At 41.2% G+C, this 21369-nt stretch overlaps 1 protein-coding gene across 8 annotated transcripts in view; it reads right to left on the reverse strand.

Moving 5' to 3' along the window:
• TENM4 (teneurin transmembrane protein 4) overlaps positions 1-21369 on the reverse strand; it is a 1677033-nt gene that overhangs the window by 175687 nt on the left and 1479977 nt on the right. For all 8 annotated transcript variants that reach the window (XM_084535211.1, XM_084535210.1, XM_084535214.1 and 5 more), the window contains one exon: positions 3751-3921. In XM_084535211.1, coding sequence (XP_084391337.1) covers positions 3751-3921 — 171 coding nt within the window. The remainder of the gene's footprint in view (positions 1-3750; positions 3922-21369) is intronic.

Consider the following 21369-nt stretch of genomic DNA (forward strand, 5'->3'; position numbering starts at 1 on the left):
ATCATATCACCATCAAGGTCAAATTATTAAATTTAGAAATCCAAATCGATTTGTTATCTTGGTGCCATTACACTTCAGTACTCTGTGTTTCACAGATCAAACAATTCTGATAAAATGAGAAGAAAACTTTCAGGAACATGCAGTATTTTGCAGGAAAATCAAATTATGAGAATTTTTCTTCCAGAATCTACATGTGGGAAACAGGATATATGAAATAAAAGTATATTTTTCTACTTAGAATGAGTTAAAGTGAAATAGTCTTAGAATTTACTTGCCATATTGAATAGGTGATTGGTAGAACAACCTCTCATTTTACTGTTTTAACATTTCCTTTAAAAATTAAACTTCTCCATATGTCATCCCAATACAAACTCTCCAGGAGAGACAGAAGTAAACTGTTAGCTGTCTCTCCAAAATCCATCTATAAATTATATGGATATTGACCGTTAACAAGAGGAGTATCTGAGGACATTTCTTTGTAGATAGGAGATCTTTACAATTTTCTATTGTATAAAACATTTTAGAAGAACTTTTGGTCCAAATAAGGCTAATTCAAGTTTGCAACTGCTGAAGTACATTGTTGGAGTGGGGCTTGATGGCATGTTTCATTTCTGTGCTGCCTTGTGGCTGGAGTTTTATGCATACCAGCACAGTCTCGAAAACAGTGGACGCCTGTTCATAGGAAAAAGCTACTGGTTATTTTATAAGACTCTCATTTATCTTTGTTCATCAAATTCAAATAAATACGAGGGGGAAATCTGCTGACTTTTTATCCTTTTTTAGTCAAAGTGTATATTAATAGAGATAATCAGAAGCAGCTTAGGTAAATGGACATTGTTACCGAATTGTTTGTGCTAAAAGAGTACAGCTGCACAATGGAAATCAGCTAGCTTGATTCCAAAGGGGATTACTTTATAAAAAGGATTGTTAATATTTATTTGGCATCCTAAAAATTACTTTTCACACTGTTAGGATTAAAAGAAACGGTTCCCATGTCTTCATGCAAAGTTTCTTATTCCATTCTTGTAGGGTGAAAAGATTCAGGTTTCTATTAAAAAGACCTAAAGACGTCACCTGTTGGGGCTCAGATGAAGGATTTATTTTTCTGATTGCTACCGACACGTTTTATAGATTCATAGAAATTCAGATGAAAATCTAAAGTATTTGATATGCGCCCTGATTGTTCATTAATAAAGACTGCACAGCGGAGTGAATCGGGAGAGGTGAGAATTTAATATGATGGATGGTGCTGTGCAGGAAAGAGCCTGGAGAAATTGAGCACAGTGTGTATTCTGCCCGTACAGGCAGCAATTGCTCAAGCAAGAAAAACACTTGTGTGATTGAAAAAGACAATTTCACATAAATAATTGTTTGTACATGCAATTACAAAGCTTCTATCTCCTCTTGGTGGGCTGTTGTAAGGCTGAAAAGGTGATGTGAGCCGGGCTGTGCTGTGCAGCCTGCAGCTGGAGGTAGCCTGATGCGGAACGGCTCGCCACCAGGCTGAAGTCAATCCCTGCTTTGCCAGGTTTAACCTACAGTAGGATCAGGCCCTACAAATTGGATTCTTCATAAAGAAAGTACAATAAGAAAGCAATTTCAGCTTCTAATCAGAAATTAGGTTTTAATCAGAATATTTGACTACTTAAAATTAACTTCAGGTCTGCATCCTTAATTGGGCTGTCAATTACTTTGCTCTTTCCATGCATTACCTTGAACTTTTTAGTTGCTGTAGCAACTCTTCCTAATTTATTTGGTTATCAAAATGAACCATTTCGTTTCGGCCCCTGCTGAATCTGCTGGTATTTTCGATACCAAGGTACCCTGACTCATCAAAACACTTAAGAACACACTCGTATTCCTCTGACTTCAATCACAGTTAATTACACGCTTAAATGTAAGCATGTGATTAAGTGCTTTGCTAAACAGGGATGGGCTTAAACACCCATAAATGCTGAGCTAGAGCAAAGCCACAGATGAGAATTGGCAAGGTGTTGGTAATGATTCATTTTGATCAGCTGTATGACTATTCCAGACCGTTTCAGTGTGATCAGGAGTAGTTTCAAATATGGTTTAATATATTTTTTTTTAAATAAATTCCAATCACATAAATTCTGATTGAGAACAGCAGCCATGCAACACTGCTAGCCCAGAACTGGTTGCATAGTCGCTCGATGGGGAAAGAGCTGCGTTGTAAGGCTGGATGTCATTAGTCCTGCAAGAAACATCTTGTCCTGGTGTGGTTTTCCTTAGTCAGGACAAGATATTCTCCTCTAAACCTACAGATTCCCAAACATCTGTGTGAAGCACAAACTTGAGGGGGCTTCTGATGAAACTCCTAGGGTAATTTCCAGATTTCTTTTTTTAAGCACAGCTTTTTGGCAGCAATCAAAACTTCAATTGACAGCACTAAGCATAGCTGAAAAAGAAATCAAGTGGAGGTCTTTGATTTGGATGGCAGTCTTAGATAAATACTTTCGTTCGTTTTCATTTTGACTTTTAAAAGGAAGTGGACAGATCAAAACTACATGTTCCAAAACCAAAACATATGGCAAGTTAGAGGGGGAAAAAAAAAAGGATCTGTCTCAAGTATTTTTGAATACAACATATGATATCTGCAGCTTGCTCCACTGTCTAGTCAGGTTTGCTGAGAATAACTCTCTTGGTTGATTTTTCCTTGCAGAACGTTGATGTCAGCCGTCAGTTCCTAGTAAATACACTGTTTTAGGGAACACACACAATTAGGGCTTTTATTTGGACTGATAAAGGCAGATAAGCTCTTAAAGGAAAAAAAAAAAAAAAAAAAAAAGACTAGAATTAATTTAAATTAAATAGATAAACATAAGCTCTCTGCCAAAGTCCAGGGAACTTTGGAAACTTTTGAATTCAATGAGTTGCCAGAACAGTAGCAAATCTCTAACTCCAAAACCTTCCTCCCCCAAAATAAATACCAAAAAAAGCCAAAGACAAATTTTATGGGAATCTGCTAGCCTTGTATAAAGCAGCTCGGCACACAAACAAAACAGCTTTCTGAGTATTTGAATTGCAGAACAGCTTTCTGAATCTTTCAGCTCCTCATTCCTCCAAGTTTTGGGAGGGATAAAACACCTGCCCTTGCAGGGTTTACGGGTAATTTTGGCAGTGCTGCTTCCATACGGAGCACAGGAAGATGTCAAGCTGCTGGACTGACAAACCATCAGCTGCTTCCAATTTCAGTTAAACCCGTGAGCTGCCAGCACCACGACACTTTGAGGAGAGCAGGACTTCCATCTGGCCAGCTTAGCAAAGAGATGTCCAGCCAGGGAACGCCAGTACCCACTGGTTCTTTGGTCCTCAAAACATTTGGCACATGGTGGCAATGAATAGGCAAAACCAAATGTTTCTGTTGGATCCACTGCTCCAGGAGTCTTTTAATTTTCAAGACGTTTTGTCCCCATGAAAATAGGCGTTTGAGGCAGGGTTTTCATGATGGATATCTGTAGCCTTAGAGATAGGGTGCAGAATTCCACCTTGAGAATGCTTGAGATGTGTGGTGGGGATTGTACACACTTTTATCATATCAGCAAATATCAGAAGGGTATGAAACTTAGACACATAGGGAAACAAGACTGACGACGACTAGTTCTAGACGTGAAAGACTGGAGAAAGCACCTGACAATGGCAGCATTGAGGGTAATGGAACATGAGATTGGGTGGCTGGAGTTCAGAGGCAGACAGAAGACTCACGACATGGACACACACCAACCGTACCTTCACTGGTTCCTTTGCCTTTCCTGTCAGGTAACTCTAACCCTGTGCCCCCCGAAGGATATAAGGAGACGTCCGTTGGCACTGGCCAACTGCTGGCTGTGTCTTCCGTGATTTCATACATCTGCCCTTCCATCGGCTGCAGGTGCCAGTTTAGGCCAAACAGGTGCATGGCTGTGGTGAGCAATGAGAAAAGTCATCTTTTTCTGCCTGGGAGAGATTCAGAACTTGTAGCAGGGGAACTTCCTAAACCCTCAGTCCACTGGCTTATTGGTGGTCATTGTTTTAGGGCAAAAATGGGTTTTGTGTGGTTAGACAGCCCCTACTGATTCTACCGTGCCGATTCCCTAAGTCTTTACCCCCACTAAGTCTCTACCCCCATTTTAACTAGTTTTGCATCACCTCTACCAATCCACCCTGCTTCTTCCAGTGGAACCACACCTGATCCATTCTCACAGAGGGAATAACTGGGCACCATGTTTCAGAAAATTCCCAAAGCTGGGGTGACGATGTGGTGAACGTGAAAATACAAGGGGTATTATATATTTCTCAGCATACCAATAGATCCTAGGAAATTGCTCTTTGGTTTGCTTTGCTCTAGTCTATTCTTTGACTGCACAATATACTTTTTGTGTAGGTTATTTTTTTTTCTTTTTAACCCATCAATTAAACACACAAGCCCCTCTGACAGTTTTTCCTGAGTAAGACCAAGAAAATCTTAAGACAATTTTAGATCAGTCTTGAGCAGATCCCTTTGTGCTCAGCACCAGGAATGCAACATGACCACAAGTGAGCACTCCTCAGTACAATTTGGCTTCCCCTACCCAGACCAAAGATACATCCTGGAGGTTTGAACACCAGGAGCACCATCTACATTTGTGTGATACCAGGACATAGCTCTCTCTAGCTTTCTTGGCCACACAAAGTCATCCAGTGTGCACATGAATCTATCTCAAGCCATTACATAAAGACAGGTGAAGTTAAGGAACAAGACAGAATACTTAAAAAGCAAACACGTGTATGTGGAGTATGGAAAATTGTATGCTTACACAACTAATGCTTGCCCCTTGAAAATGGAAAGCAAAACAACGTGGCTTTCCGTATCAGTTCTTCCTTCCCCAACATAAACATTTCATATTCAATCAGGATCCAGTTTAGCTCCAGGCTCTCTGCAGCTAAATGATCTGATATTTGCTACACTTGGAATGACATTTCTTTTCTAAGGGAGTGCCTTGATATTTTACTCTACAATTTCTCCAAGAAACTGTGCAGTGGCACTAGAATCACAGCCATTTAGCATAAACAAAAAGAGTCAAAAGCAGTGTGGAAATAAGAGCATTTCCATTTTATATAGCTCTCATTTTGTTCACAAAGATACATCTGAGCTTGGCAAACACTGTCAGGGACAAGTGGCTAGTTTATTTAAACCTGTGCATCAGGAACAATCTTTTCAAGATGATTGAAAAGTAATCTGAGTAGTTCTCCAAAAAATGGCATGTTTAGGCAATTTAGCAAAATCAGTGACTTTTTTCCACTTCAGTCTCAATTAGGTCATCTATCATTTACTAACATGAATAAACTTGTCTTTGCACTAACACAACATCACAAAACAAGGAGAGCAAACGTCTCGTTTTACCATGTAAACTGGGCCTGGGATTGTTAACAAAGTCTGGATCATTAGGAAAGAAAATACTCTCCTAAAACCCCCAAGCAGCAAGGGAAGTCTCCCAGGGAGCTGGCCACAGCCCAAATGTGTTTATCCAAGTACATGTACCCAGCAGGAATACTACCAGCACAACTGGTTGTGCACCCAGCACACTCCGGGCAGTGGCCAGCATTTGGATCTGAAGGGAGAATATTTGGCAGAGATACAGTGCAAGGGAAGAGAAGAAATCAGACTGGGAGCAAGGAATTTGTATCAAGCATTTGGCATTGCTACGTTTGCATAGTATTTTTGTTCTTATACGGCCCTCATCCTCACCAGGCCGCCTGGACATGTGTTCACAGCCTTTAACCTCATAAAACCTCATCAGGTGGGAATCTGTTACTTCTACTTCACAGAAAGCAAACAGAGAAGTATATCGGATTAGAGGACTGACTCAGTTCACTTCTCTGGACTTTCAAAGTGTGTTAGTTCCCTTAGCTTACTCTGTGCTCATAGGTTCACGAGCCATCCAGGTGTTGCACGCACTCCTCCTCCAGCAGCTTTTGTGTAAGCCCAGTACCAGATGCTGCCTGAACACACCATCCAGACCGGACCTCTCCAGGGACCAGAATGTTCCCCAGATGCTGCAGAGCTCTTAGTGTGGGTTCCCACGTTAACCACACGGGTGTTTGTAGTCAGAGGAGAATGAAAGCTGTCTTCTTCACTCCTCCAAACCCAGGCAGTCCTTCACTGCAAGCAGTCCAGATGCCTCTGCTGACCTAAGTGCTTAATTCCAACTCCATCTATCAGATGCCTTCAGATTACAATGACCTACACAAGCTCATACAGGCATTGCTGGCTCAGGCATGAGTTGAGCCGATGGCTTTTCCACTAGACCATTTGACATGCTCTATCTTTCGGCTATCACAGCTTAAGTGCCTCCTGTCCTCAGTAGGAATCTGTTGCTTTTACATCTTTCTTTACTGCATGAAAATGAAGGTGAAGAAGTCAGCAGTGTTTTGGCTGCAGAGGGAAGGCTATGAGCATTTCCTCCAGGCATGCAAAAAGCATTAAAAACACTTGAGAGGAAATGTCTTAGGAAGAGAAAATCGTGCTTCAGTCAAAGGACAGAGCTCGCTGTCTGGAAGTGCTGTGACTTTTCTGCATATTATCCATCTCCCTGAGCAAGTGAATCATGGTGCCAGGTCACCATTCATCCCTAAATGTTTGCAAAGCATCTTACAATGTCCCAGTCTAGAAAATAGGACAGAATTACAGGTAACATAGCTGCTGCCTGTGTTATCACACTCAGATAAAAGTATCTATGTTATCAGACAGGCCTGCATTAACATGTCAACTTTTGTCTTTGGTTAATAGATTTTTCTGAAGCAAAAAGCTTCTCATGTACCTCAATCCCAACATCACACACATGCCTTATGAGTTGTATGCACACCATGCATACAAAAGTGCAAAAATCTGAGAAACAGAGAACTATTTGAACGGTATTTGCTTATTAAGTGGCTTTAAAAAAATCTAGAAAACAATGCAAAAGCTTACACTTCATGCTTCATTAAGACTTTCTAATTTGATGTTTCCAAACAATATAAAAACCTCTAAATATTCACAACCGTAAGACAAATAGCACATAATTTCTGCTGCAGGTGAGTAATAACCACAAAAGCCTTTCAGAAACTCGAACAAGAAGTCCAATTTGCTTTGGAAACACACCCTGGTGCTATGTGTGTTACTAGGAAATCACCCAGCTAAGTATTTATCATTGCTATCTACCAAATACCAGCAGTATCTGATTTGCAAGCCGATGAAAGATTCAGTCTTCTCCCCTAAGTGCCATACTCATGCTAAAAAGTCAAGCAGTAACAGCAGTGGATGCTTTGGCTCTCTAAATCTCAGTGGGACGTGTAAAACTGTTGATGCACACAGTTGCTTAAAGGTTTTAGGACAGCACAGATCAACCTTGTTCTGTGCTAAATTGATGCAAAGTTCTTTCGTGAGGGGAAAAAAAAAAGACCATAATCAAGGAAAAACCCTGGAACTATGGATGAGAAACACAGTCACATACTTTGAAGTGTTAATGTTCCTAAAAGCAAAGTAAGGCTGTAAAAATAGTTTGGGATTCCTGATGCTCTCAGTCTCCAGGTCAATTGAACCCACTGCTGACATTTTCTCTTTGGCTTTTTTTTTTCTCTGCTCAGCTAGATATAAGATGTGGAAGTGCCTTCCTAAAAGCCCCCATGTCCTCTCTCTTCCTTCCCCACCATGACACTCAGTAGATATTCAGATATTGAAGGCTCCCCCTGTATTAAAAGAGCACGCTGCAATTAACAATCATTAGAGCGTACCCTTTTGTAAAATACCATGTAGCTTTCACTGCCTGGGAAGCCTCCTGACATGCTCTTTGCAGAAGCTTTGGTTACATTCCCCATGGCTAATAAAACTCTTTTGTCTGCCTTCCCTTGAAATGGAAACAATACTTCGGGGAAACCCCGCGTGTGTGCTCTCTGGGCCGTTTCAGCACCAACAATTCGGATGATGTGGTAAAGGCATCTGGGACATCTGGCTCATTATGCTCGTGTTTTGACATCGAGCACGCTTGCACACTTTTAATGATTGCTGCATGCTAGCAAAAAGTGCCCCGAACCTTGCTGAATGGGTAACAGAGTTTTCTGTGGCAGAATAAAGTCCTCAGTCCTGCGGTGTCTCTCGCTGCCTTCTTGGTGGGCAAAAGAAGGGAGTCAAACTCCACGGTCCTTTTAGGGTTTGATGGCTCTGCTGAGCTCAGCAATTCAGCCACGGCAGGGTGATGTGGCTATTCATTTGCTGGACCCAGATTCGCTTGAGCAAAGCAAATTTACAAACAGCTTTAGCATGAGACGAGCTATTTAACCACCCAAATAAATCAAAGTTCACGCTGGTGGCACCAAGTACTCAGGATCATGAGTCTTCAGGCTTTAACACATTATTTGCTTCAGCATCACATTATTCCTACTCTGCAGCAGTTTGTGGAGGCCATAAGCAACATTAGCTGATGCTGTTAAGCCAAATAAAGAGGAAATTTATTTTCAAAGTTTGCTCTCAAGAAACCCAGGCTTTGGGGTGTCTCTGTATTATTGCCACTTGCTTATGACACAGCGAAAGCCTGAAGTCAAAACTTCTTACTCAGCAGAGAGCAGAACAAAGAAACTGGAAGAGCATTTCGGGTGAAAACAGACAAAGATAATAATTCACATGGTCAACAAAATGGACATTATTTGGGACAGGTTGATGGAGCGAAGGAGTTCGCCAAGAGAGGCAGATGATTGTGATAGATCACGGGGAGAAGAAAAGACAAGGCGTGCTTACTGAAGCATATGAGACCCCCAGAAACCACACCAGTCAGCAAAAAAAAACCTGAAAAACACACTGCTTGCCCTTTATTAGCTTGTTGCTTTGCCCAAAGCTGCACACTAAGTGTAATAAATAACCAAACCAATCAATTACGATGTTTGAAATTAAGGCTATGGCCGAAGCCACCAGCTGCTTCTGTAGTGTTTGCTAAATGCATTCTCACAGGCTCTGCTGCTGCCTCCTCTCCTGTCCTCCCCGAGCTATGTCCTGAAGTTACTGCTGCTGCCTTAGCTATTCCTCACCCAGCCGAAGCTCCTCGAGAAGCTAATGAATGAAGAAAATAGCAATTGTTTTACGGTCTTGCTCTGAATGGTGAAAAAAAAAAGTTTCTCTGAATGGAAGCTCAACAAAAGCAAGGAGTGAATCAGCAGCAGCACGAGCATGGTGCACAGCCTGGATTTACACGGAGCCCAGAGAGCAGTCAGGCGAGACAGAAAGTCTTTGGGGCTTCTAATCTGAAATAAAACAAGCCAGAGGAGTGCTGCTGGTAGGGAGAACGGTTTTCCAAAGCCCCCCCCAGTGCAGAACGGGGCAAAGAAAGTGGGAAAAGACAGTGTAAGAAGCACGGATGCCATAATGAACAAGAATAAAAATGGAAAAGCAAAAGAAGGAGGGTGAGAAAAATACAGGAATACAGGTTGGAAACCAAGAAAAAGAGGGAAGATTCGGAGAGAGCAAAGGAAAGCAAAGAAAAAAAAAAAAGGAAAAACAGCTGGAGCTCAGTGAGTGGTTAAGAAGATATTTTAAACAGTTTGTTTCTTCGCTCCCCTCTCTTTTGTGGAATCAAGCATGAGATACGTGGTGCTTACACATCTCTCTTTAACCTCCAGGTTCAACAATCAGTCTTATAATAACACACTTTCTAAAATTAGACCTGAGTTACACTTTTTCTCCTAATTGAAAAAAAAAAAAAAAAAAGCTGAATTCCTCCACTGAATTACTCAGGGCTAATTTTGACTCAAGTAAATGTATTGCTTTCACTCCTGTCTCTGGAATAAACTTGACTGTAATTATCTGGATAACTGTCTCTCTACACTGAAATTATATGATTTCTGTAGAAGTGGGAGAATTGACTGTTGCAGAATTAATCATATTTTTGTGACATTCAATGTTATGAAAAGGAGCCTTTCAGCATGAAATAATCACTGGTTTGTCAATCTTCAATAAATCAAGGAAGAGGCACGCAAGATTAAGGAGAATGGAAGTGGCAAAACAAACATTAGAGAAAGAAAACAACCAGTTTGTTTTTCTTTTACGTTGCTGTTTCTGTTTCTGTGTTGGACAATGTTTCTGTGGCCTGGTGTGGCAGGCCATGCCAACAGGGCAGGAACAAGGACCAAAGTGGCTCCTGTGGCCCTTCTGGTGTCAAAAGGGGGTAAGAAAAGCCAGACTGGATGTGGTGTGTCTTACCTGCTCTCCTTGCTTGTAGGGCCAAGTCCTGGCCCCACGTGGGGTTCATCTACAGGCCTGGGGCTCTGACACTGCAGCAATTTAATGTCCAAGGACTAAACAAGCTCTCAGACTTGGAATTGAAGTTCAGTATCCTGACTGCAGACCCCAGTGGTCCGTAATATCATGAATTCACACCTTTTCCCTGTAAATACCTGGTCACTGAGCCAGACGCTGCGGGACAAAGAGACAGAGGCTCTTGCATGGACTTTTGCGGTTACCTTGGGACCTTTGCACAACTCTCTGCGACATTACCAGCATCTGGAGTTATTTCCTACGGCTAAATGCCCTCCTTTCACAGCTTAAAGCACTTATTTATGGAATGGAAAACCCGACTTCAGAAATCACCCCCTGCCCAGATGAAGGTGAACCTGCCCACCATGTGGGAGCAGAGAACCCCGCACACAGCCCAGCTGAACCCAGGCCTGGAAATGCAAAATTAAGAGGCCTTGAAGAACAGAGCCCCAAGGACAGATCAAATTGTGTGTTGTTGAAGCGAAGACACAGCCTGTGGCTGGGAGGTCCCACGCCTCTGCTTCCTGCCCTGTTGGTTTATTTGTCACAGGGCAATCATTTAGAAAAATAAAACCAAACGAGACAAAGGGGGACGTTTAGGGTAATGCCCTTTATTGTAAGCTCCCTGGCTGGCCCCTTCCCTAATCGCTTGGTGATCCAGCTCCATTGAGAAAAAAAGGTTTCCAAACCTTCATCGGCTGGGGATAGAGACACTCTGTTAGGCCAGGCTGCAAATTCTTCATGCTGAGAAATGGAGAACCCTTACTGCCTGTCCCTGGCTGAAGGGAGTAGGATGAAAGATTTAGGTGCTAAACAGAGAGATAATTGTCTCTTTTTTTTTTTTTTTTTTTTTTTTTTTTTATTGCTTGGCCATTCCTCTACATTCAGAGCTCAAACCATGAAAGCACCAGAAGGAAACCTGGGTGTCCTCCTTCCCCCAGCCAGAATCACCACCTGCAAAGAAGGAATTCAAACGACTGAAAGCTTCCTACCTCTTAAAATGTTGCCACCAGAGTAGGGCCTACCTCTCAGGGAAACAAAGCATGGTGTTAATCACCTAAATTCCTGGCTGCAAAGGCATTCACTTGCTTTGATTTGACACACACCATTTATTCTCTGACCCCTCCTCACTGAAGAGCTGTATCAAAGATTTCCAAGACAGAAGCAGATGGTCTACCAAATAGTATTAGTCCCTTCTTAGGAGAACACTTTATATTTTAATTTAGTCCTCAATTGCTCTTAATAGGGAAGAAAAAAAAAGCTTCCAGCTGAAGCATCACATTTCTTTGAAACCTTCAAGGAAGTGACTAGGAGGAAGACATGTTATAAAATGAAGCAGTTAAACTCAATGTTTGTTCGATGCAAAGAGTCAGCACTTCCTATTCAATGTCTTCCTAATTACCCCTGGGGATCAAAGACTTTCAAGTGATTGCCTGTCCATTCAGACTGCTAATAGATGATCGCTGGCCCCTCCAGTGCTCTAGTAGCTTGCTGGATGCTTCTCATCTCCTACAGGGAAGAAAACTGCAATTTTAAATGCTTAGCATATTTTTATAGGGTATTTTTAGGAGGATTTTTTAAAGTGTCAACCTATAGGAAAAAAAAAAAAAAGACATAAAGGTGTTGTGGCTTATCTGAGGTGCTGCCTGCTTAAATACAACCTGTAATTTCCTTCGCCATTGTGAAAGCAGAATAAGAAGTTGAAGGATGGATCTCAGCAACATTTTGCTGCTATTAGGCAGCTTACTGCACCAAAGCAGCTTATTCCAGCCCTCACCGCTCTAGTAAATTTGGTGTTAGACATGCTCAGCCCTTTCTCACTAAAATAATATTTTCCCTTCTAGATACCCTTTCTGGCAGAGGCCATATTACTATAAATATTACTGAGACATTTCTTCGCGATCAAAGTCAATTATAAGATGGTCCCACTGTACCTCTAAATGGAGTTTTAATTTGTGTATATAATATTAGAAATAATGGTTTTCCCATTGGGCTACTCACTTCAATTAGAGAAATGAGGACAGGCAGCCCTACCAGAGGGCCTCCTGCCTTGCTTTGCAAGTACTGAAATTCTGGGCTAGCCTGTTGTGGACAGTATAATTCTACAAACACCATTTCATTACGCGCTTATAAACCGTGAGACCCTGTTTAAAAGGGTGTAATTTACGTAGGTAAATCGACAACCTCTCCCATGTTTCCTTCCTTATTAGCTCTGACAGATATTGTGAGAAAACCTGCTTTTCCAAATTAATATAATAGGTTGCTTACAGTCTAAAAAATATAGTTTTGTGGCTTCAAAATCGCAATCTGTCACCTGCACCCCAGCGTATGAGGTGGGATGAGAGGTTACATTTAGTATCCCAGCTTAGGGGCTGAGATCGAAGCATTCGTGTAGAATTTGATGAGTGAATGGATCTGTCAGGTAGCTTGTCGGCTCATCAATCCTCCTGAATTTTATTCTGAAGATGAGTCAAATGAGTTGAGAGTGCTGCTTATGGTTTAATCCTAAAATCAGCTGAAAACTGCATTAGTCACCGTGCAGGTTGAAATAGCGCTGGAGCCCCCGTTGGGCTGTGCTAGGTGATGTAAGGAAAATGAACAACACGACGGTCTCTGAATCCCTTGATACCCAAAGCACAGGTTTAACGTAAGCTGTACTTAGCTCGAGTGAATCCAGTGACTTCAAGAGTGTGATGGAGGTGCTTTAAACGAAGCACAAATTTACACATTTTGTAGATCGAGGCAGAGAGTGCTTGTGAGCATCATCAAACCTGAGCCCTAAAGCTGAATCTGGTTGGCTTGGTGGCTTTTTGAAGAGATCTGATAAAAATCATCTGCACATGTATTTAGGGGTATCTTCTTGTTTTAACTGCTTTGGCCATGACAAATACATAGGTATGTTTAAAGCAGGCTAACAAGCTTTTAATTTAGTTTCTAATTTTCTTTACATGAACTTGAAAAAGAAGCAGATTGTTCCAACAGTTCGTTTGGACAGGGATTTTTTTTTTCTCCTGTACAAAAGCTCAGCAAATGGATACAAATGTACAGTCTGAGAAAGCTGATAAAGTGGGTGACACAGCACAATTAATGACACTAGATTTTTTTATTTATTTTTTTCTGCCCAGACACCATGGGCAAAACCCAGCCCAGTACTTTGAGGTACTATAAATCTAAGTGAATGGTTCAGATCAGTGTGAAAAGCTCTCTCAGTAACGAAACTTAACGCAACCCGATGATTTGTTCCCTTGGACTTCAAACTAAATCCAGCACACAGATTAAGGCAAATGCTGGCAAGTGCAACCCACAGCGCTCTCTTAAAAGGCCCACAGCCATCTTTATGTTTAATTACACCTAAAAAAAGCATTTACTAAAGAAACTCAAAGTTCGCCAAGTCAAGCGCTCCGAAGTGCATGAAGAACAGAATTAAGATTGCGTGTGTGATTTTAGATCAGCTCCTGGATGCATATGTACCCTGTAATAGCCTTTAATTCTCTCATCACAGGCTATTTCTTTTTTCCACTGGCCCAGTGCTGAGCAGAACAATTGCACAGAGATTGCCACTCAACCCTGGCAACTCCGGCATTGTAGCACGTTCAATTGCTTTCTAGGGATGCCATATGTGCAGCCTGGTTGGTAGCAGTAGGAGGGGGTTGGAAAGGGGAAAGAATACACTCAGTGCAGACAATTTTGCTACAGTACTCTAAATAGGTCCCTCCTGAGCATGTGAGAACTCAGATTTTCTAGTTTTATGGCAGCCAACTCTGTGCGGACCAGGAATGTGATAAAGCACACACTATTGTTTGTTCTGTCTAATAGAAGGAGCTGTCACCATTCACTGCTACCTCTGCTCTTCTGTGATGAGAACACGGAATAACTGGAGGTCCAAGGGCAAAATTTTGTGTAAGTCGATGACTGTGTTGGCAGTGGAGGTCCAGAACCTGTCTTCCATAAGTCTGTTTAGGATCTGTTTGCTTGTGATCACTTTGGCCATGTTCATTTCACCTCAACCTTAAACGCAAGTGTACCAATGTGCTTGGTCAGGGACATCGTGCTCTGCCTTGACCCTTCATCCTCAAAACTACATTGATACTAGAGAATTAAACACTACCAAGAAATATCGCCAAGAAGGAACTTGGAAGTCCATAGAATTAATTAGTTAGAATGCACTCGGCCATGAATTTGGTTCTGCTCAGCCAGCACCTCAATTCCTGTGCAGAGGAATCCTAGCTAGGAAGGAGCAGAAATCGTTCTCTATAGATTTCTTTGGCTGAGACCATCCACGAGAGGTCAGGAGAACAGAAATGGACCCAGTCTGGACCAGCTGGATGCCTGGAATGGTCCCACATACACTTATTTCACAGCCTGGAGTAGACTATGCCCCATTTTGGCTGGAGAAGGTGCAGTACTATAAATAAACTGCTGCTGACCACTGGGATTAATACCACTTGGAATATCATTATGCTTAGATGGACTGTTTTTGTGTTTTTCTTCCACCAAAAGCCCTAGAAAGTCCATTTGATGTTTGATTTCATTATATTTTTTACCATAACTGAAAGAAATTCTGCTCCACTGATCATCGAATTAGAGCTCCTTTCTAAGTACACAGTGTAAGCATAGCCATCCTCTCTGCTAACTGCCTTGTTCTGCTTTGCTTTTTAAAGAGTCTCTTTACAAAATGAAGTGATGGTTCAGTTGTACCAGGCAAGCAAGGTGCGATGCTGCTGCTGTGCTATGTGCTACCGTATCTGATAACAGCAAACATATGCTGTTCTCATCATCTTCCTAGGCAAAAGCTTCTGACTGCAGTGAGGACAGGAATTTAAGGTATGACAAAACGAAATAAAGAGGAAGGCAAGAAAGGCCGGTGATGGTGGGAGAGTTTATCAGATTTTCATCTAAACAGGGCTTCAGCAACCTCTACCTACCTATTTATTGAGCACTAGATTCTGGTATCTCAAAGGGAACTGTGCAAGTGGCCCTTTCGGAGCTTTTAAGTTTCAGCAGAAGCAGTGATGTTGAAATCTTGTCAGAGAGGCCAAGAATGGGTTGGACATCTTGTTCTGTATGTTAGAGGTCATCTCGCATGTTATCTAGGTGATATACTTAACTGCAACACTTCACTTAGCACTGTAAAGACGTGTACCTACCACATATCTCAGCTTTTTACTGTTTTTACTACAGGTAAAAACAAACCACGGAGAATGCCTCGCTGCACACATCCGATAGAAATGGATGACCTGGCTGCAGATAAGGGTTCAAAGCCACCTTCTAATTTATGTTAGAAAAGGATGGGAGAGAAACACTGAAGTGTAACTCAGAAATGCTTTTCACTGCCACTGGCATCCTTAACTGAGCTTCCTATTCTGTCTAGTTACCCACACTAACATGTGGTATTTAAAAAAAATGAAGGAAAGCCCATTACTGGAAGCGTTTCTTTCTTTCTCTCTCCACTTAACTGCAATTAAATTACGTTATTTCACACTAATTAGTATGAAATAAAAACACAGACTTGAGGAGAACTCCTTCCAGTAGATATTAAGATCTGTAAAATTGATTTCTTTTCAGTGTCTGTGTGCAAAGGTCAATCTAAGCCGTGAAATGAAGATTATAGCAGCACATCTGTGCCACTGCCATAAAGGCAAGGTCAGCACTTTCGGTGTCAGCACGCTGTTATTTTCTTTTCTGGGGGCTTATGGCAACTATAAAAACTCACTAAAAGCAACTGATAAAAGCTTACAAAAGCTGAGAGCTCGTATCTTGCCATTTACTAAAAAGAGGGGGAAATTAAACTCATCCCTCCTTGCATTAAACATTCTTAAATTTAAGAAGGGATCAGGCAGCTGAAGGGCTAACTGCGGTGTTACGTGACCGATGCCTGGTTTTGTGATGCATTGATGCAAACCTCAGGATCAGACGGAGCCCTCTGGGTATACAGCCTCGATCCCCTTTCGACCAGTTCCAGACTCAATCATTTTGGTGGTCTGCTTCTAAAAGGAAGCTGTTCTCCCTGAGATCCCACAGTGATGAAAGAGGACCCGACTTTGACAAACGGACCTCTTCATTCAGTGTCAAAATAAAACAATAAGCAGAAATACAAAAGTAATATATAAGAAAAAAAAACACACACACAGAACAACAGGGAACCAGGGAGTAATCTATATAAATCTAAGGCCATACAGGAAGTTGATAAAGGACATGAAGAAAAAAAAATCCATGGCCTGAAAGAAGAAAGAACAATAGAGCATTTTTTAAGCGTATTGAAACCCAGTAAACTAAGCAACAATTTAGCTATTTACTTGATGGAGATGGGGAAATTGTTAATAATGTTTTAATAAAGGCTAAAATGTTCAGTAAGTATTTTTGTTCTGGCTTTTGAAAATAACTGGGATAATGCAATTATTTCACAGGAAATAACTTTTTTTTTTTTTTTTTTTCCAGTCCATTAATAACCGAGAATTATATTAAACTACATCTATTCAAGGACAAACATTTTTAAATCTGCAGGCTCATTTAACATGTACCCAGTAAATGAGACAAGCTAGCAGAGGAGGAATCTGACTCACTGATTAATACTGAACCAGCTACCGAGAGATTAGAACAGGGTTAATGCTGTGCAAATATTTAAGAAGGGAAAAGAAGACGCAAGTCACTTACACTGGGTAGCCTGACATCTATTACAGACAAAATAATGGAAAACATAACACCGAATTCATCCGAGGAAGAATAACGAAAGTGAATGTGTGGGAACTCAGGCCAATTATATTGCTTTTCTGAAAAATAGATCTTAAGAAACACTTACTCATATTTTGACACAATTACAGTTTTGTAAAGCGTTTGATTTAATGCGGGATGACTTTCAGACTAAAGAAACAAGCACTTTCCAACAGCAAAAAGTAATATGCAAGTAGCACAGAAAGAAGGAATGTTTTCTGTAATGGGCTTTCTTTCACTGTTTTTAATTACCAGACATTTGTGTGGGTAACCAGTCATGAGAGTAAGCTCAGTTAGGGATGGCAGGGACAGAGGAATATTCCGCAGCTGTCTATAAGTGCTAAAAAATCATCATGATTGGCGAAAAAAACATGAAATGTTAAAATTTCTAGTGAAATTTACCAATTAATAGCTGGCCTGAATAAAAGTCCAGTGTTATTTTTACAGCCCAAAAGAGCAAATGGGATACTTGCACGGTGAGGCTGGGAAACAACGATCTGAAGTAGATATGTGATTTGTCTGTGTTAAAATGGTGGGTTAAGGAGCTGGAGTTTACCAGCCTGCAGTGTCCTAACAGGTCAGACTAAATGATTGAATAGCATTTATGGCTTTTAACATTACGAATTACAAAAAAATCTTAAAGGAAAATTAAGAGAATCTTCCTACTTCTTCTCACTTCCAATAAACACTGAACCAGTTTGTAAAGGATGCAGTATTTGAACGTGCTCTATATCAGGGTAGACTCTGGAGGAGTGCTAACTGCTTTGCAAAGCAGAAATTCTGCTGCTGAGCTTCAGAATGTGTTGCCATCCAATGCCACCTACATTTTAATACTTCTTATTTTTATACCTATCCCACTTGGCACACTGGGCAGCTCTAGTAAAATTAGAGTGTTTATATTACGTTCTACTATCTTTTTCCAGTAATATTTTCTGGCAGCATCTCTCAATAGTGTTTGCACCATTGCATATTTCTCCTATCTCAACATTTTTAATGTCAGCTTGCAGATCTTATCTAGGTTGAAACAGTGAATGTTCTTTAATAGAGTTTCTATGGTAAGTTTTTTACCACCCACCTGAATGAATTGATCTTCACAAGCACAGCTTTAAAATAGGACCTTGTACCTTTATAACCCATATTTTAAAGCTGTAGTTAAATCTCTTGTACTTCCTTTCCTCTGAACTTTAAAGCTGACAGTGGCTGCTATCCAAAGACCCAGAGCAGAATCCAAACCAAAAAAAGATGCACACAGTCCTCCAATAATACAAACAGTTTTTCCTGACTTTGTAGATGATGGAAAACAAGATGGGAGTTATAATTAATACCACCATGCACCTAAAGCTGCAATGAAAGACACCAAAATGGAGTCTGAAATCGTGCATTTAAAGACGAGCTGAAAGCTGCCCTTGACAGCATCTCTCCAAGTGGCTGAGACTCATCTCGTGTCTTAGCTTACCCGAGATAATTTGGAGCTCATCACCAGAACAGGCAGTGGGATCATTTAGAACTGGATGGAAGGTCAGCACCTCTCTTGAAGTATTTTGTCTTTAACTATATCAATCTCCACAATCAGGAATATATAAAAATACAGAGAGACTTTTCTAGGCATTGTCCAACTCCTGTTGCAGACACCAGGATCAATGCCCTCGACTGACTGCATTGGAACCAGTGCTAAAGTAAATGGAGTTGCTCCAGGTTAAGAAGAGCACGTTCAAGAGAAGAATAAGGCCCACATTTCCCAAATGTCACTGTGTATAAGGAGTTAAAAAAGGTTTCTATGACTGCATCAATGAGACATGATCAGATGGTATGTTAATCTCCTTCAAAATGGAAAACTGGAGAGAAAGAGCTAGATGTCATTTAAATTGTAAGACTCTTAGTGAGGGACTGGCACTAAGCGTGCTTGTATGCATTTGGCACAGCCAAAGTCAGCTTTAACCTAAAAAAAAAAAGCCACAAATTCAGGCACTACTAGATAACATAAAAATGACAGTGCGCAGTTGTGATGACGGTCCCTCTCAACCGGTATCCTGAGATGTTGAGTCTTACAAACATCTACTGTACATAAAATACATTGCTGATGGTACCACAGCACTTCTCAAAATGGATTTCACAGTTTTTGTAGATGAAGGGTGAAATGAAGAAAATGAGACCTGAAGTTACCAAGTGTGCAGTAGCTTGTGGAATATGTGAAAGAACCAAAAAAGGACCTGGAAGCTCTTCTTTTGGTGGCAGATTGACTTCATAGTGTAAAGGCTTTGCTAGAACAGATTGTTGAACTACCATTTCTGCATTTTATTTAAGATAAGATGGAAATGGAAAACACTGAAAAATCCCTCTGAATCAAAAGAACAAATGGCAACAGTAGCAAAACAGAGCTTAATCTGGGATCAAAAAAGAAATCTGAAAGCAGAAAATGAAAGAAACTTGTTGGTATGGTAATAAAATGCTTTATATTTTAAGTTGAATAAAAAACCTTACTATCAAGGCATACAAATAGAATAAATATAGCTCAATTTTAAGAATTAAGAAATAGCAACTTTTCCTACTGATCTCAAGTGGCATGTGAACACCACAGTAATTGCTATGTTACACATCCACAGCTAACCAGTTAGATAGCTAAGAGCTTTGGAGAGCTGCTTTAAATTGGGTTTACTACATATCATCAAAGAATCAGAGAGAAACTCAGCTGAAGTTAGCTTTCAGGGTGATCTTCAGACAACGAAAGGAAAGGCACTTTATAAACACATCATAGCTCTAGCACCGTTTTACTGTCAAAGCATTTTGCCCATAGCAAGCAACGCTGTTCTTGAAGGCAAGCTGCGTCTGTACGGAGTTCAGACGAGAGGAGACCTGACTCCAATCAAGCGAATGGCTGTTTTGGCTTCATAATGTGTTTTCCAGCCCTAACTTTAATTTAAATCAAATGTCCATCTTTCTTGCTGTTCATGCAATGCAACCGCAACACATGCTTAAGTATAGGAAAATTGCAAGCGCCTAACTACATCAAATCGTGCTCCCATCTCGTCTGGAATGTACATCAGGCAGAGGATAATACCTTCTGTTTCAGAAGAAAGAAACTATTCTCCATCACTAATTCATTTAGAAACTGTTCCGCGGATCTAGCCAAACAGCTGCTGGGCATGGAGATCTGGACAATCAAACAGGTCTTTTCTATTTCTGAACTCAGAAATCTTCCTCCCAAGCAAAGCAGAAATGTCAGAGACTCCTTACAGAGCTGTGTTATCAGGCCTGGCATCTACCAGGTACAGAAAGTGCAGACAAAGTATTCAGATAGCAACACACCTCATGGTATTATCTCTGTCTCTAAATTGCCCCTCCAAGGCAGAGCTCCGCTCCATACAGACGCCTTCCCATCCCAGCAAAAGCCAGGAATTTTTTCATCGTTTGAATGTCGATAGAAGGGACAAATCCTAAAATGGACGATTTAATTTTAAAGCAGTGTCTCTTCCCGACCCCCTGGAACAGCAAATTTGCAGGTCAGTTACAAGCTGCTTAAAGAGGCCTTTCATTTCAGTGGCTCCAGCGGGGCCGTCCCTGCCGTTTTAATGTTACAGCCCCAACCTGCCGCTGCTTTTCTCTTTGGTGTTCTCACCCCGCGAGGCAAGCGACTGTAGAGCTCCTGGGATTTGCAAAAACTGTGTGTGCACCAAACCTCAACGCGTATTGTTGCTGCTGCCGTACTGTGTGTCTCTGAATATTTGAAAAGGTGGCAACAAGTCAATCAAAAAGTGGTTAATTCAAATGAAAACCCGCTTCTGGTGCTTAATACATTCTGTTATATTTTGTTTGTCATTATCTTTCAAGACCAGTGACTCAGACCTGCAAAAGCTTCAAGCTTGATCACCACGTTGACACGATACCAGCCGCTCAGCTTTCAGGGACTTCTGTTTATGCCTTCTCTCCTCTTTGAAAAAGCCCAGCAAGATTAGTGAACCTCAGACTATTAAAAATATATATATCTACATAAAAACGCACATGGAAAATAAGGAGGTGATTGGTGACAGCCAACATGGCTTCACTAAGGGTGAGTCGTGCCTGGCAAATTTGCTGGCCTTCTACGATGGGGTTACATCCCCTATCCCTTGTGGATAGGGGAAGAGCAATTGATGTTATCTAACTGGACTGGTGTAAAGCATTTCACGCTGTCCTGCATGATATCCTTTTCTCTAAACTGGAGAGACATGGATCATGGATCTTACCCACTCGGTGGGTAAGGAATTGGCTGGATGGTTGCATCCAGCCCCTCCAGCACACATCCAGAGGGACCTGGACAGACTCAACAGGTGGGGCTGTGTGAACCTTATGAAGTTCAAAAGGCCAAGTTCAAGGTCCTGCCCAAATCCCAAGCCCAAATCCGGGCTGGGCAGAGAATG

The sequence above is a fragment of the Aythya ferina genome, assembly GCF_964211825.1.
Source record: "Aythya ferina genome assembly, chromosome: 1".
NCBI classification, from domain to species: domain Eukaryota; kingdom Metazoa; phylum Chordata; class Aves; order Anseriformes; family Anatidae; genus Aythya; species Aythya ferina.